Source organism: Triturus cristatus, chromosome 1_2, assembly GCF_964204655.1.
Source record: "Triturus cristatus chromosome 1_2, aTriCri1.1, whole genome shotgun sequence".
In the NCBI taxonomy this organism is placed as follows: domain Eukaryota; kingdom Metazoa; phylum Chordata; class Amphibia; order Caudata; family Salamandridae; genus Triturus; species Triturus cristatus.
Window position 1 is genome coordinate 154,514,686 of NC_140580.1, and position 18,204 is coordinate 154,532,889.

At 43.2% G+C, this 18,204-nt stretch overlaps 1 protein-coding gene across 3 annotated transcripts in view; it reads left to right on the forward strand.

Annotated features, from left to right (window-relative positions):
* Positions 1 to 18,204, forward strand: part of GPAM (glycerol-3-phosphate acyltransferase, mitochondrial) — a 225,049-nt gene that overhangs the window by 142,172 nt on the left and 64,673 nt on the right. For all 3 annotated transcript variants that reach the window (XM_085603412.1, XM_085603411.1, XM_085603415.1), the window contains exons 12-13: positions 984 to 1,069; positions 4,217 to 4,329. In XM_085603412.1, coding sequence (XP_085459538.1) covers positions 984 to 1,069; positions 4,217 to 4,329 — 199 coding nt within the window. The remainder of the gene's footprint in view (positions 1 to 983; positions 1,070 to 4,216; positions 4,330 to 18,204) is intronic.

An 18,204-nucleotide genomic window follows, 5' to 3' on the forward strand; every position in this document is an offset into this window, starting at 1 on the left:
GTAAGAATATGCAAAAGCAAACTACAGAAGTTTTTCTCTTTTGTGTACTCTAAATTAGCCCCTAGTGTAGAAGACCAAGATATTTAGAGAGCTAGAAACACACTCTCAGCTCTTGTATAGTGACTGTGTGTCAGTCCTTGGCAAAGTCAGTCCTTGGCACATGGGAAGAGGAGGTGAGATTTTGCGGTGTGTGCCCATGCATTTCAGCTCAGCATTTCTGCTCAAGAGAACTGGCTGATGATTACATATAAATAGTTGTCGTAATTTCTCATTGCCATTCATTGGTCTTGTTTGAATTTAGACAAGTGAGAAACCTGATTTTAATGTCTACACAGTCCAAGCGAGACTTGCTAGCTTAAGGTTCTCACTTAATTAGTTGCAACAATACGAAATATGTTTTCACGGTTTCCCAATTTGTGTTTTGAGCAGGCAAATACGTGTGGCATACCATGGATTTGATATGAAACATGATAGTTATTTTAAAAAATAATTATAAGAATTTTAACCTATGATAAGAATGAGATCTACCTGGATTCAGGTTTTCCTATTAGAGTTCAACGTAAAATTATGGGGGAATGTAATGGTTCACAATTTGTTGATTTGTGGTACTATATGTAAGTATATATACATTTGTTAATAAATACATTCTGATACAATGACCGCATAAAGGAAATATGCATGCCTGAATGCGTGCTGATCCTGTGCCCCCTGCTCTTCCCCAGCACATTTGAAACTTGGTGGATTTGCAAACAAATTACCCGTTCTGTGTCGGTTGTGGGGTAGGCTGAACATTTTCCCTTGCACTAACCATGTAATGTGAAAATACCCTTTATTTTTGGTGCTTTTTAACTCACATACATATTACTTTGTAGTTCCTTTGTAGACGACTCTGTGTCCTTGCAATTACTTACCATATTTTAGAGTGTGACAAATGCTTTATGAAACACCAGTGTACGTTTTAATGTTGAGCATTCATTTTGTAGGAGTACCTGGACAGCCAAAGGCAAAAGCCGGTGCCCAATCTCCTTTCATTGGAACATGTTCTGCTGCCTGCGATACTCTCTTCAAGGTGAGACAGGCTTTAGGAAAATTTGGATACAAAAACGCTGTTCCAGTGAGAGACATTGCTGTTGCAATAAAGTAAAACTGCCATAACAAAATGTAGTATTGGCCAAACTTTTTTTAAATTATGTTATAGTAAATTTAGCTAAAAGTGATCGGAAAAGGGCAATGCCCTTCTTGGTTGCAAATCATTCATTAGTATTTGCCATGCACAGGGAATTTAAAGGCATTATGAGTGCAACTTTTCAGAAGGAAACAGAAGAGATCTCTTTTTCATGTGATCAAGAGTGTGCCGATAGATCCACAGACTTTTCATATTAAGGTTTTGTAAATAAAACTGTTTCTAATCCATATGCTACTGTGTTGAGAAGGCATGTTTGAGCAAGATCCTCATGTGAGTGTTGAGAAATGAAACATATCTGAGACAGTTTGTGGAATCACCCATTGAATATTAAACACCATTTTGTAATACAGAAGTACCTACAGTGCTGCATCGTTGTACTCCTCAGTTGTAGCAGGTGATTTCGAATTTTGAGTATGGGTGTTTTAGGTCTGTTGAATTGTTTTACGTCAGATTGGCTTCTTAACCATACCCCCAAAGGGTGTGTTTGGCAGAAGGCAAGTGTGGGGCTGCAGGTTTCTGGCTCTGGCATGTCTCACAATGTTTTTGGAGAAGTTTGTAAAGACAAAGTGGGAGACCTAGTAATCGGTGCTTGAGTATTGTACAATTATAAACTTGTAAAGCACTGTGTGCTACATAAGGTTACTGGAAGGCACAAGAAGAGGGGGTGCTTTGGGCATGGAAAAGAGGTAGCGTGTGAAGTTGTGAGGATTATAGGTCATCAAGAAAAAATTCTTAGAGCTGCCTAACACAGTGGAAGTGTTTGACATGTTGAAGTGCTTCTGTGGAATGTGAAATGTCTGTGGAAAGTCTGGCTACAGTTTGGAGCAAGACTGAGGTTTTGACATTGTCCTTTTTATTGTAGCAGAACATAATGGAGTGGTCTGGGTTCAAGGTGAACTTGGAATATGGTTGTAGACTCCTTGTTTGCTAGTAAAGAGTGCATAGTTATTCAGAGGATGTCCAGTCTGGCTTGATGTCATTCTTCTTTGCCTATTTTATTATAGTTTCCCTAAACATTTTGTTCTTGAGCTTGTTCAGATTTCGGGAGTTGGCAGTCTCGCTCTTGGCAGTCTTTTTTTTATTGGCTTTTGGCTTGCATAATGCACCAAGTGTTTTTGCTTTTATATTTATTTTTATTTTTATTTTTTAGTTTAATTTGGGCTCAGTGTAATGTGGTTAAATATGGGTGTTCGGTGGCTTGCTTGTTTGCTAGGGCATGCCATTCACTGTGGAAAGAGTTTGTTAAAGAAACATAACAGGCGTTTGGTAGGGTGTACTTGTTGAAGAAATTCGAGACCCAAAAGCAAGGTATGATAGAGTCTGAGTTTGCAACGAGATCAAGTGATAGAGCAGACAGGCAGGCAGATTTAAAAGGAAAGAGAAGATGAGAGGGCTGAGGTACATGGATTGTGGTAGAAAAAATCCTATATTTGATAAGTGGGAGGTGGCAATTATGGTACTCTGTTTTTACCTTAGTTTTCGTGTCATAGCAGGCTAGTGTTTATGGTGTAACAGACCCTCCTCTCCCCCCCCACCCCCCCGCACCCTCCTGATTTCATCATAAGACACTGCTGAACGTTTCAGGATTAAAATTGCCTTATGCTGTGGATGTTTGATCAAACTAGGCAGTAATTCTGCAATAATCCTATGCAGCCGTTTGGTCAGGTTTGTTTTAATCTACACTTTGCATTTAAATCCTTCCGAAAATGTAACTAAACTGCTCAGTTCCTAAACTTCTACATTTGGTTCAATGGCACATGCTCACTGCAGACAATATTCAAGATATGACAGAGTTTGGTTGGTGAAATTGACTGTTTTATGATTGTTTGATGCAGACAGCCATGCAAGATTCATCCCTATGGAATAGAGTTTAAGCATTATCACATGTTGTTAAAATCTATGCTGTTATTGGTGGCCTATTGCAAATAGAGATGAAGTCCAATTTGTAGATGGACCACTTTAAGGCAGACTTTTTGTAATGCCTAATTGATACACACCTGTACTTTAAGGCTGACAGTAACAGCAGGGCAGTATTTTACTGTGTTTTTCCCTTTGAAAAGATTTATTATGAGTATACACTTGTCAGCAAGAAAAAACATGCTATTAACAGAAATAATTTAAGGAAAATTTTGGGTGGTCAATTTTCTCCACTTTGTTCGTGTAAGCCAAAATACTTTTACTTTGAATGTAAGTAGAAATATGGAAATTTAACAATTGCAGGCTGCAGTAGAATTGCTAGCATGCTCTCTGTAAGTTGAACATCCTGATTTGGTCCTGGAATTTCATATTGTATATCTGTGCATTCTGGGAATTGCAACATTTTATTCAGTTGTAACCTGTGAAAGACTGGGTGCATAGTTTTCGGTGTACATAACGATCTGACAAACCTAGGTGTGTCTTTCGCCAGCACTGAAGAAGTTAAAGTACCTATTGACAGTAAAACCTTTATTATTGTAGTGAAGAGGTCACTGATGGAATGGATATAAAGAGGGTACTCTGTTCGTATCTAGAGATGATTACTTAAGAGAGTGCAGGGATTGGATTGGCAAAAACACATTTCACCTGGTAAAAGCGATTTCTCAAAGGAAGGGTCAATGGCGTTTTAAGCACTATCACCTATAAATCACCAGGCGATTGTCTGAGCAGCAGAAGAGTTAAGGTTAAGTGGACAAGAAGCTGAAGCATACATCCATATGCCTAGCAACCACCCATTTGTCCATCCATCTTTGTCCATTATTCCTTCTCAATGCTTGCTTGTTTACTTCCTGACCAAAGTTTGTTGTGTGGGACTGTCTTTTGTGTCTCTCAGCCTCTGTGTTGGTATGTGCATGTGGGTACCGGACTCTCCTTAGCTAACAAGAATAGTGTTGTGTTTACAGCTAATATACCAAGTTTTGGATTTGCCTCTGTTTTAAACCTTAGTAGTTTATTCAGGGTACATTGCTTTGTTGTTAAAGTCTGCGTTTGTTCTCAAGGATCTCATATAATTGGCCACGTAAAATCTTGATGTGGTCTGCTCTTTTATTGTAGACCTAATGATGTGGTGTATAATGGTGAAGCGGAACTGGCAAATTCCAGAGACCTGACAGATGAACCGTACAGAAGGCAACTCATCTCCAACCTGGCCAATCATGTGCTATTTAGTAAGTGTGATGTAGTGAATTGCATGTCTGTGCCTTGTAATGTTTCAGTGCAATCTGTTTCTGCACTATAACTGTCAATATATTTCCAATATAGTACAATGTGTAGCAGTGCTGTTCTTCCTTCACCTTTACACACAGCACACCAGCTTTGAAAGTTTGTTTTTTAGAGGGTGTTACCACAAAATGATGGCATTCCTACTTGAAGCTCACTCCAATCCAGATATGTCAGAATGGCTCCAGCTTAGTGACTAATACCAGAACAGAATTGTGACCGATATCTAGCTTAGTCAGTCAAGGATCATGTGATCGTTCTTCTGTGCTCCTCAGCCTCTTACATGCTGTTTCCCTCACTTGATTCATTATTCATGTTTATCTAGGTGAGTTGCAGGGTTGTGAATGCTTTCATGGGTCTTTTGTCATCTGCCTCCTCTCTCTAGTCTCTTGATCGTGCAAGTATCTAAAACTATAGATGCTGATAGTGTTCCTTTATCAGAACTTAAAAACCACCTGTATCTATTTCCTTTGAGCCAGCCACCATGCCACTTCTTTTCACAGATTACCAGCCAATCACTCAGTAATCAAATTCTATGGCTGCTGGTAGTCTTTTGCAAATCCCCTGTCCTACTGACTTCCAGAATTAGCCTAAGATAATAAAGGTAAGCAGAACCTTGTGCAAGTTAAGGTTTTGTTTGTTGGTTGAAGGTCACTCACCCATCCTGTTTTTTGTTAGAATATAGACCACACATTTCATGATGCTATTCGCTATACTATATATTATTATTATGCCATGATCAAGTAGGCATTAAGTTATTAATATAAGGGTATAATATGTTAACTATACAGTTTGGAGCTGTATACAAGCAGTTGCATATGGCTTACAGTACAATTGTATCAATTGAGATTGCAAAGCCTGTGATACAGTTACAAGCAGGGTATCCAAATGTGTCTTACATTACATTGATACCATCCAGCTCAGTGTGAGAACATGTCCTAAGACTGTGCACATTCTCAAGAAAGAGGCACTGCTTCCAGGTCAGTGCTAGTATTGCAGACAGTGAGTGACTAAAAAACATGGCCCTAAGGCAGCAGAGTGCTTTACATGAGCACCAGATCACATTACACAAGGTACTTTTATTTTTATTTTTTGCTACAGTAAGGATAAGTGCTTTGCCCAAAATCACAGGATATTGATGCAATGCCAGAACTCTGACATGTGTCCCCAGTTCCATTGTCTGCAGCTAAGGCGGTTAGACCACATCTCCTCCTTGTGATAAACAAGCATCCTGCAGCAGGATTTGTGCCTCTGTAGCATCTGCCAAAATGCCATCGGTCTGTATAATCAACATATTGGCTCTCGGCAAGTCACACCCATAACACAAATCTTTGGTGGCAATACTATGATCCATCCTTTGCATATTCACCAAGATACTTGTGTTGACCGAGGCTGTGAATGCAATAACTACTGAGCAGAGGAATTCCTGTTCCAAAAAGAGGAAGCAGGATAAAGGAAACACCACTGTGCAGAAGGGACCCTAAACAATACTGAGATTTTCTCCAGCATGATGGAGCAGACACAATCACAGATCTGCTTTTGGCACCAAAGCTGATTTGACTATAGTTACTCCCTGTCTGGGGTTGCTCAGTGGGCAAAAACAATATACTTAAATGGAGCACGCGTAATTGACAGTGGCTGAGACTCTAGCAAACATGCCGAGCGACTGGGATGTCCAGATGTGGGCCCTGTGCTTGTTGTGACATAGGTGAAACTAATTAGGCCCAACATGGAATTGCTTATGTTAATCTGACATTCTGATGAATGCTTCTACCTGCAGATTTTTCAACTTTTGAATGTCCTAGGTGCCAGTCTGGATCTGGAAACTCATCAATAGCTCTCCCGCACCGGTAGGGGGCGCTGAATCCACCTTCCTCGCATTTGACACCTTGTGACATCACTGGAGTTGTAAACCTCTCTTTTCGCTTCATGACGTCGGTTCCCTTTTTTCCTCATCATCCACAAATTCCTTAGCTTCTCCTCAGGAGTGTAGAGGTAGTTAATATTTTTTTTCAAAAATCTCAATTATGTGCAGTTTTCCATTGAAATGTCGCCTCCTAAGCAGTCAGGATTCAAACTTTGTTGAGTCTGTGACGGCTTGATGTCCATTACAGACCCTCACAACAGCTGCTTGTGGTGCCTATGGCTGACCTCCTCGTTTGACGCTGACACCTATGCGTTATGTCAAAAGGTGCTCTTTAAAGCAATCAAGAAATGCTAGCCCAAGATCTTCATGGCAAGAGCGAGAGAAGACCTACACGGTCAAACACCGGTCACCACCTTTGTCAAAATCCTCTTTTATGAAGCATAGGAAAAAGAGGAGGAACGATTCTTGCCGCCCCATGTCGAGAAGCAGGTCGCCATGACCTTGAACTTCACCTTACCCAGTGTTGGATCAAGAGCCAATGGAAGAACAAAAGAGGATCTGGACCCTGTGGTTCCGTCTGACCTGGCACTCGTTCTGGACATTCTACCACCTGCAGCATGGTAGCAGAGGCCTCAGCCATATCAGCCGATACCCACACGACTCCACCGGCGCTAAAGATTGCGCCGCAGCTGATGCTATCATGGTCAGTAGCGCTGGCGCCAAATTTACCAGAGTGTCTACCACTTATGCCCCAACACTCAAGCTATGGTCAGCAGCTATTACAAGAAGGCAGATATTTATTTGAGGAAATGGGCTCCCTGGAAGACCCAAGTCCATAGTCGAGCATTCCCTCCTCCCTAAATGGTCAAAATATTCAAGCTATGATTCTGATGTTTTATAGAGAAACGGTCATTGCATTCCTGCCAGTCTTGTGCTGCCTCTGTTTTCCTAGCCTCCTGCATTTTGTTGTCAGCCATGCACGCTATCACAAGCCAGGCACCCAGGCCCTTCCGTGGCATTAGTTCCAGCATAATGGAGATATCGAAAGCTGTAAGAATCTCCAGCAACTACATACGTGGACCGTAGACAGCAACCTTAAATAAAGAAAGTTTCACCCTCTGCCTCTGGTAACAGTGATCATGAACGCCTCCACTCTAGGGTGGGAATTCCATCTGGAAGAATTGGAGATCAGAGGCTTCTGGTCTCCGGAATAACATATGTTTCATAATAATCTGTTGGAATGACTGGGTTCTGATAGAAACTTGTAACCGTAGATTCCAGAAACTTTTCAGCAGTCACTCTGTGCACCAGTGGGTGGCACAGTGCGTCTCTGCACCGACACCATTTCTCTCCGGAAATAGTGTGGTGTCGATGTCTCGAGAAAAAAGAAAATGGCCTAATCTACGCATTCTGTGCCCTTGTAAAAAAGTTAAGGGGGTCCATCTTTTAAGCCGTTGCTTGCAGTTATGGGAGACAAATTGCTGCCGACAGTGGCTTATGCAAGCTTTGTTCTAAATGGTAACGATGCAAAACTTTTAGACAATTTACAAATGAAAGCGTACAAAAAAGTTTTCAGTTTACCTCAGAATGCATCCAGGTGAGATTGGAATTTATTCTTACACAACAAGAAATTGAGAGAAGATATGCTGCTATTAAAATCTGATATAAAATCTGGTTAAGTCGAGCCAATGACTTACATGATGACTTGTGGCGGGCCCAGGAAGAAGATCCTCATTTAAGTTGCGCCAAATTTCTGAAAACAGCTATGGAGGGCACAGAATTCCTTTTTTTTTTCTGTCTTCGGTAGGGTGATGAACAAAATGGGCAAACTTCACTCACTACTAGAAGACAAAAGTAAATTAGCCAAACGGTCTCATGCCTGGATGGTCCTGCAGTCCTAAACAACAGCTCGTCCGGCAAAATAGCTACACACAACGTACACATTTCATTTGAATTGAAAACTCATGGCCACAAGGTTTGTAGTTTTACCAAGTTTAGCTGATCAGCCAACATGGAAGTATAATGGTTCCATGATATGCAAACTATGTGGTGCAGCGAAGCAAGATTTTATTAATCTGATCTGCTTATGTCCCTCTTTAAAAACAATTTGGGCATTGTTATTGAAAAAAGCTTTTAATGATCGGGGCATTCGGTCTTGTAGAACAGCAATAATTAAAGGCCTGTACCCAGTATATCCATATCTGAACTGTAAAATGATGGCATTTCTGATTTTATGAAAAGTCAATACAGACTAAGGAAAAAACACGCCTTTGATCCACTGATGAAATAGTGACTACGGACACTCTGGAATGATAAGACCCTTTCCCTGGAGGGCTAAGTCGATCCAACATCCCCCCCCCTCTGTTATGATAGTAATTTACAGACTGTTTTTTTTACCTACATTAATGCACTTTATATTGAGGTTGGAAGTGATAGCAATATAAAAGATTGTTTTATTGATATAGTAATATGTTCTGAATGATTACGTCAATTTTTTACTTAATCTCCCAGGTACGAAAGTGATTCTCAGACTGGTTTTAAACAAAATTAATCACTTAATATTGAGATCCGAAATGATATCAACATTGTAAACTTTGATATGAAATTAAATTTTAATAATTTAATGATTTGTAAATTCTTTTGGAAGATTGTTATGGTTTTTATTAACTGAAACAATAAAGTTATTGTATTGTGTGGTGTCTATATAGACACCTCTCCTCCACACTGACGTCAGTTTCTTTCTTTCCACGCCACCAGATGCAGATCTGCAGTATTTTTGTCCACATCTTTTTCACTATGCAAAGAATGTAAACCCCAAAAACTGCAGGTTTTAAGCCTTGTAGAGATTGTCGCAAACAGATGACTGTGACAGATCCCCATAAAGTGTGTCTGTGGTGGAGTCGCAACTAAGACCTACAGTGACTGAGTGTTGGTTAGCTCAAAGACCACCCAGGACCACGAGGTAAAGCTTGACATCGCCAAGCATTAGAAGGATCTGCATCGAGAACGGTCTAAGCCGCGGTCTATGGTCTGGTCCCGCTCGGAGTTTCCAAAGCCATTCCAGAGGCTGATCTTGGAGGAGATCTAAATCTCCGGGTAAGTTGAAAAAGCAGCATAGACAGTCTGAGCGTGACTTGGCACCCTCAACAATCCGAAATGCCTGAGCAGCTGCAGGGGCACTGCCATTGCCTTAGATATCGCCTGACTTCGGAGCCAAACTTGTTACTGGTTCCGGCACAACCACAGTTTTCAAGGCCGTCAGCCACTCCACACTATTAAAGGGTTCAATGTGACCATGGTTCAGCTCTTCAGATCCTTATCGACTCCCTCTGGCCCCCCGTCGAGCCCCATGTAGCAATGAGGCCTTCTATCTGGAGTACCACCAACTGGTTTACTCTCGGTGCCAGTCTTTGGACCCTCCAAGCCCATCCTGACACCTTTGGCTCCGATCCCAAACCCACATAAGGCACCACGGTTCACACTGGTCCCTTGAACTTTGGCATTGGTGCTGAATCCATCGCTGCTGGACGACTAGATACCCATAGTATTCTCCGACTCCAAGTCTGCTTCGGTCTGATCCAGACCGAAGCTGCCCACTATGGCAATTGAGGTGCCACTTACTGCACTTGATTGACTGCAGCCGCAAGTGAGAACACACACCCTTCACTCTCTTTTCAGCACGGACTCAGGTGATGAGTTTGCTCGGATGACAATTGCTATGAGGATTTGCAAGTGGATAGTGGTCTTCATACCTCCTTCCAGCCACAGAGGAATCTGCATCCTATGCCATGATAATACATATGTGGCATGGGAATTTCTTCCTACGCCCTGATAATAATAATTATTATTAATCTTATAAGGCGCATAGCTACCAAAAAGGTTTCCCAGCGCCGCTGTACAGGAAAAAGTGCAAATAGTCAAACTGTCACGAACCTATTGACTGAATAACTAAGCCTTTAGGTGTCTACGAAAGTTACTGAAAACAGTTTCTTTCCTAAGGAATAAAGGAAGAGAATTCCAGAGAAGGGGACCTAGATAAGCAGAGGATCCACCACCCAAAGAGGGAACGTTTGATCCTAGGTACTAAAAACTTGGCCTGGGTAGCAGAACGGTGGGATCGTGAAGGAAGATAAGTGTGAACAATGGCCTTTAGGTGTTGAGGGGCACTACCAGACTTCACCTTGAACATATAGCTCAGGGTCTTGAACTTTATACGGCTCTCCGACCCTGAGCCAATGGAGTTCACGAAGAGAGCTGCAAATGGGAGTCATTCAAGGAATCTGGCATAGCAGCCTATCTGCTGCATTCTGTACCAATTGCAGTCTGCGGTTCACATCCTTATTGACTCCCAAATATAGGATGTTGCCATACTCCAATCTAGATGTAATAAGTGCTTGGATTACCGTTTTTTGTGTGGGACTAGGCAACACCTAAAGAATCTTCCTGAGCCATTTCAGGATTGTGAAGCTACTTTTGCCACTTGCAGCTTCATTGAGAGTTGATTATCAATAATCACACCCAGATTGCGTGGCAGGTGTAGGGAGAATCCCCATTTCAGGTGGCCAGTGTTGGGGGCCTCAGAGGTCTACATTCTTACCCAAGATAAGAACCTCAGTCTTCTCTCCATTGAGTTTCAATGAGTGGGCCTCCATCCAATCAGCAATTTTCCTAAGCCCTATCTGAAGAGAAGATTCCGAAAACCTATTTGCCGACAAAGAAAAAATTATTTGGGTATCGTCGGCATAGGAAAAGATAGACAGCCATACTTCTTCCGCAATCACTTCTAGTGGCTTAACATAAATATTTAATAATAAAGGGCTCAAAATGGAGCCCTGGGGAACACCATAGGGAGATAAATGAATTTTCGACACTGCCTCAGATGAAAAAACCTGAAAGGTGCGGTTGGTCAGGAAATCATTGAGCCAGCTAAGTGCTGGGCCAGCAATCCCCAATGAACGCAAAGCTGTCAATAACACCGGATGAGACACCGTATCAAAAGGCGGCGCTTAAGTCGAGCAGAATAAGCGCCGCTGTCTCCCCAGCGTCCAGATGACCACGTAACTTCTCTGTGACCCCCAAAAGCGCTGTCTCGGTCGAGAAACCTTCCCGAAAACCTGACTGCGAAGGATGTACGAAAATTTTATTGGCAACAAATTTAGTTAACTGAATGTTGATGTGTTTTTCCAAGATTTTGGAGTATACTGGAAGCAGAGAGATAGGGCGGAAATTAGATAACTGCTTTGGATCATCATTAGCTTTTTTAAAAGCGGGAGAACCATAGCGTGCTTCCACTCATCAGGTATAGTAAATTCACAAATGGAAGCATTCAGTAGCTCCATAATCACGCTCAGTGTAGGTACATCCAGTTTTTGCATCACTGGAACAGGAAATAAATCGTTTGATGAACCAGATCTGAGACTGTTTAAAATTTGCTTAAAAGTGATAACATCAAGAGGTGCCCAATTTTCAAGTAGAGAGCTAGAATATCCATGGTTCTCCTTCAACTGTTCCGCAGTAATTATCTGACACTGGAGAAATGTCTTGTTTCGTCTTAAAAGCAGCATACATTTTTTCTATTTTGTCAAGAAAAAAGCCAGCCAGATTCTCACATTGAGTTTCAGTAAGAGTAGGAGGGCTAGGAAGGTTATCAGTGCCAGAAAGATTTCTGACAACTTTAAATAAAGTTTTGGAATTATTTTGTGCATTTATTATAGTATTGTTCACAAATTCCGCTTTGGCAGTATTACACAGAGAGTGATAGGCTCGTATTGCTGTTTTATAGACGATCTTAGAGTTGTCAGAGTAGTCCTTCCTCCAACGCCTTTCAAGGACTTTACATTAACTTTTTTCTTGCTTTAATTTTTCCGAAAACCAGGGGGCAGGTGGACGATGCTTGTTTGTTTTCGTAGAAAGAGGAAGACCTATATCGATAGATTTCTCAAGCCATTGTCGAATATTTTGCATATCTGCCAAGGAAATCTGACTAATGTCAGGCATATTTTTTGCTAAAACCTGATTAAGATCTTCCAGATTCAGCTTCCCCCAATTTCTACCTTTAGTTTTGCCGCTCAAAACAAAGGTCGAAGGGTGAGACAAAGTTTGCTTAAAGCTAAAACCCGTTAAATAGTGGTCTGACCACGTTAGCGGAAGAGCTGGGGAACACTCAATATTTAAAAGATTAGAAAAAATAGGATCAAGTAAGTGCCCAGCTAAGTGAGTAGCGCATGAGTTATGAAGTAATATATATTCATTGCCGCTAGATCTGAGATCAAAGTAGAACTGACCCCACAAGTAGAATCGTCCAGATGCAGATTTAAGTCGCCCAAGATAGAAAAATTGGCAGAATTTAAAAGATAAGGGACCATTAAATCAGGAAGGGCAGCGGCCCATAGACCAGCAGGCCCCGGAGGACGATCAATTAAAAAACCCGAAAAGGTGAATTGGGGATTAAGAGTCAATCTAAATAGAGCAGCTTCACAGCCTGAAAAGATTAAGTCTTCAAATTTGCAGGTACAGGTGTTTTTATAAATAATGGCAATGCCACCACCTGATTTATCTTTCCTATCCTTCCTTGTTAATATATAATTAGCTGGAAGAGCAGCGGCTATATCGGGTCCAGAACTATCCTTTAGCCAGGTTTCAGTAAGAAACATGGCATCTGGCTGCTCATTAAGCAATAAATCAAAGATCTCCTCTTTATGCTTAGGTAGCGAACGACAATTAATATTTAAAAAAGAAAAGGCAGAAACCCCTACTTTATTGGCAACGTTAGATATGTTAGGGGAAGTAGTCTTAATAAACTCAATTTGTGCGTTTAAGACCTACTGGCAGTTACTGCAGCTATGTCCGCAGCATACTGGATGTATTATTGAGCATTCGCTGAGAGGAATGGGACGTAGCGCTAAAAGCTGCTCACAGGAGTATTGTATACCAAAGTTTCCAATTTTGGCAGGACTCCTCGTCCCTTGGCCCGGACTGGCGCGGACGGGTGCAAACAGGCTTGCCTTAGGCGCGCCTTCGGCGTGCCGGCTGTGCGCGTCTGAACCCAGCCCGTTAAATAGTGACGCGGGCGGGCAGCGTGCAAGCACTAGAACGCTGACTCCAACCAGCGCGTGGCCCAGGCAAAATGGCCGCCTGGCGCCGAAGATTAAAAGATAGCAGCAAAAGTTATTAAAAGGTAACACTTCCCCAAAAATTGCCCCCAAGATTAAAAGATAGCAGCAAAGTTTTTAAAAGGTAACACTTCCCCAAGAATTGCCCCCAATGCAATAAAACAAAATCGCCCAATACATTCAGTAGCTTAATCTTGTGCAAAACGACCTGTTACAGCGCTGCGTGTCCGAACCCAGCCCGTTTAAATAGTGACGCGGCATGCAAGCACTAGATCGCTGACTCCAACCAGCGCATGGCCCAGGCAAACTGGCTGCTTGGCGCCGAAAATTAAAAGATAGCAGCAAAAGTTATTAAAAGTTAACACTTCCCCAAATATTGCCCCCAAGATTAAAAGATAACAGCAACGTTTTTAAAAGGTAACACTTCCCCAAGAACTGCCCCCAATTCAATAAAACAAAGTCGCCCAATACATTCAGTAGCTTAATCTTGTGCAAAAAGACCTGTTGCAGACCGACTGATAATCTGCTTCCTATGCCACGATTGACCAACCGCTCCCCAGTTTGGAGGTCAAGACTAATATAGTGATTGAAGACTTTCAGCTTGTTCAGAAATCCTCTAAACCTCTTTTACCATTTAATGAGGCACTAATGTATACCTTATTGGTGGCTTGGGCCAAACCTTGCACTGCCCCTCCATCCTCCCCCCCCCCCCCCTCCCCCCCCCTTCTCACCCCACCCCCCAGTATTCAGGCAGATAGAGAGATGCCGTTGCCCTCTTCAGAGCTACCCAGCTTTTCTCTGTCAGCACCCTTCCCTTGACAGTTTAGTGGTACAGAGGTCCAAGAGCAAATCTAACCCCAACACTTTTCTGACTACTCCACCCGATAGGGGTCCAAACTTGTGGAGAGATTTGGGAAGCATGTTTTTTCTTCCGCCTGTCATGCCAGCTGCTCCTGGATTGCTATTCCTATGCCCTTTAGGAACTCAGTGGCTCAAATCCTCCCTGGTGGGTCTGAAGATCCCCGACCTGTCGTTGACCTGACCATCCAAGACGCTCATGATGCGGCCATGTTCACAATTCGTTGTGGATTGGACACCACCAATTCCATCGAATGGGCAATTTGCACCAGTGTCGCCAATCGTTGCCATGCATGGCATCGATCAACTGGGTTCTCCTGCAATATCCTGTCCTCTCTTATGGACATGTCCTTTGATGGGACTCGCCTAGTTCAGCACATGGCTTAATCTGTTTTAGAGCGATTTATGGATAGCAGAGCTACTGCACTGTCTCTGGGCCTATATGCACCACCCCTACCTCTATTTTCATGGATTTGGGAGAGCTTTCCAGTACCGCTAGCCTGTCCTGCCTTAGCTTGGAAACCAGTGGTTTTGTGGTCATGGTGCCCACTTCCCCATGGTCCAATTGAACAGGTTACCCAGTCTATTGACCCCCGTGGCAGCACCGGCCAAGCTCTTTTAGCAGACCCTTAAGGGAACACAGCCACGCAGTGAGAAGCAGGATCCAAAGACCCTTCCTGGGTTGGCTAGCCATAACATTAAACAAGTGGGTCCTGCAAATTGTTTGCAGGGGATATGCCCTACCCTTCCTCTCTTCTCCACTGCACCTTCCACCACTCTCCCAGCTACTGATGGAGGATCATCTCTCCATTTTGAGGCAGTAAGTGCAAGCTCTTTTGGCCAAAATGGTTGAGAGGGTGCCAGCGTCAGAAGTGGGACTTGGTTGTCATTCCTGCTACTTTCTGGTCCCAAGAAGGACGGAAGCCACTGCCCTATACCCTGGCCCGGATATTGTCTGCCCTCAACCCTGGAGACTCTATGGTGGCGCTGAACCTGCAGGATGCCTACTTCCATATACCTGTCTGTCTGACCCATCATCGCTACCTGGGGTTTGTGGTAGGACTGGAGCATTTCCAGTTTGCTGTGTTCCCCTTTGGTCTCACTAGTGCCCCGCGGGTGTTCAGGAAAGTGATGGCAGTAGCAGCAGCACACCTTTAGAGGTTAGGGTTGCCTGTCTTTAACTACCTCAACAACTGGTTGTTAAAGGCAGGCTCTCCCCAGGCAGACGTCAATAAACTACTTCAAACTTTCTTTCATCTTATGGGGTTCACTAGCAATGTGCCAAAATCACACCTGACTCCGTCTCAGACGATGCCATTCATCTAAGCCATTCTAGACAGTTGGTTTTGTGCCAGGTCATTCAGGCTATGATCTCGTACCTTTAGTCCTGGTCCTGGGTTTTAGTGAGGTCAACTCTTTGGGATTGATGACCTACTGCTAGTCAACCACTCCAGGTTCCATATGCAGATTGTGGTGTGGGATCTGAAGTGTTAGTGCGCCCAACATCAAGGGGACGTCTACGACCATGTTCAGATTTTTAGAGAAGACAGACTTTGGAGGAGACTGCACAATATCTGCAGTGGTGGTTATTGGGCCGCGATTGGGTCTGCGGCAGACCTCCCTTCCTTCCACCTATAGCACACAGTGGTGACTGATCTATCAGTTCTGGGTTACTGTGCCCAACAGAGAGGTGGAGGTCAGAGTCCACTTGTCTCTGGTGGAGTCTGGCTCCATATCAACCATGTGGAGCTGATTTCCACCCACTTAGAGTTGAAAGCCTTCCTTTCATCCATCAAGGGAAGCCTGGTACATGTGATCACAAACACCACCACAGGGTGCTGCAGCAAATGGTGGGGTCACAGACCTTGTGCCAGAAGGCTCTCAGCATCTGGAAATTGGTGAACCTCCTGGCAGGTTCATTGAATGGTCTTAGCGGATCATAAGTGACAGTTACACCCGAAGATGGTGCAAGGTCTCTTCTGAAAACTTTGGCTCAGTCTGTTCCCCACTGCCGAGAACATGCAGTGTCAATACTTCTGCGCATTGGAGGTCTCAAGGTGTCTCTCCCTCTGAGACTTTCTGCCGCGAATGGAACTCAGGACTCCTGTATGGCTTCCCACTGATATCATTACTGCTCGAGTTCTCAACAAGATCAGGACCGTCCATGCTCAAGTCATTCTAGCGGCCCTGGGCTGGGCACTGAGAGTATGGTATCCAGAATTCCTGTGCTTGAGCAAGTGTCCTTTAATCAGGCTCACCCTCCGAGAGGTCCTGCTGTTGCTGCAAAGGGGTAGGGTTCTGCACCCAGACCTTCACAATCTTAACCTTCATGCTTGGAGGTTAAGCAGCAAGGCCTTGCGCTTTGCACAGTTGAAGGGTACCTTTCAGCTTTTTTGGCCTTTTTAGCGGTTGCTGTATCAGCCCTCTTTAAGTCACCAGTTGCTATGCGCATTTTGAAATGTTTACAACATTGATTTTCTCCCTCTTGCTTTGTCATGCCACAGTGGTATCTTAACTGGGTCCTTACATTTCTGATGTGCACTCCATTTAAGCTACTTCACAACTGTTCTCTGTGACACCTCATCCTCAAGACAGGGTTCCTCATTGCCATAACATTGGCAAAACATGCTAGTGAGCTTCAAGCTCTTTGTGTCAATCTGCTGTACACCACCATCTTCCCAGACAGTTTTTGCAGACATCAGCATCTTTCAGACATCAGCATCTTTCAGACATCAGCATCTTTCAGACATCAGCATCTTTCAGACATCAGCATCTTTCAGACATCAGCATCTTTCAGACATCAGCATCTTTCAGACATCAGCATCTTTCAGACATCAGCATCTTTCAGACATCAGCATCTTTCAGACATCAGCATCTTTCTTGCCTCAAGTTGTAGCTGTCAGTCCTGCTTGTTCTAGGATTCCCAGAACGTTAACTAGAAAAGATGGGCCTCCCATGTTGGACTAAAAATAACTAAATCATTTAGATAGGCAGCTGCATATGCTTCAACGGTGAATTCATGAGCCTTTTGAAAGTGGCAGTTGCTCCATGGAGCTCGAATGGCAGGACTTAGAATTGGTTAATGCCTGAGGCAGAGGCGAAAGCAGTTTTTTCGCGTGCGTCTGGGGCCAGTGGAATTGGCCAATACCCTTTCATTAAGTCAATTGTGGACATGATACAGGCATTCTAGAGCTTGTTGATTAGCTAATTTTTTGTGGTGTGGGGTACGTGTCAAATTTGGTGATCTTATTTAACTGTCTAACATCACTGCAGAATTGGAAACTGCCGTCCGTTTTTGTCACGAGCACAACAGCAGAACACCTAGTACTCTGGGACGGCTCCATTATATCTCCTTTCAACATTCCTCCACTTCTTGTTATACCATTTCTCTCGTAGATCCAGGGATCCTGTACAGTCTCAGCTTTACTACCTGTTTTTCGAATGCAGTAATGTAATGTTGTACTAAGGGAGTCGCCCGGGCTTCCCTGAGAACAGTGTAAGATATTTCTGTAACAACTGGAGGAGCTGCTGTTTCTGGTCTTCATGTAAGTTATTACCTATGTAAAAAACCACCTGTATCGTCTTCTGGACAGGATGGACAGTTATCTCCAGAGGATGTGTATTAGTGATATAGTGCGCCATAATATCTGGATTCCTTCCCACTGGAACTGGTACCTCCTATCTCTTCAATAGATTCACGTGGTATGTTTTCCCTTCTAGGTTTGTGACGAACTGCTGCCCAGTAGGTAACCAGAGTTACTTTTTGTAGTATCTCATGGTCCTTGGCATTTGGCTAAAAGTGTATTCTCTGTGGTAGGCATCAAGATGAGCACCTGATCTCCTTCAGTAAAGTCTCTCAATTGTGTCCCTTTATTGTAAACCTGTTTTTGGTGGACCTTGCCTTTCTCTAAATTCTCATGTACCTGTTCCCATAAGGATTTTTCTTTTGGGTTGAGTTTTACTGCAACGTGCAGAAGGACCTTCCC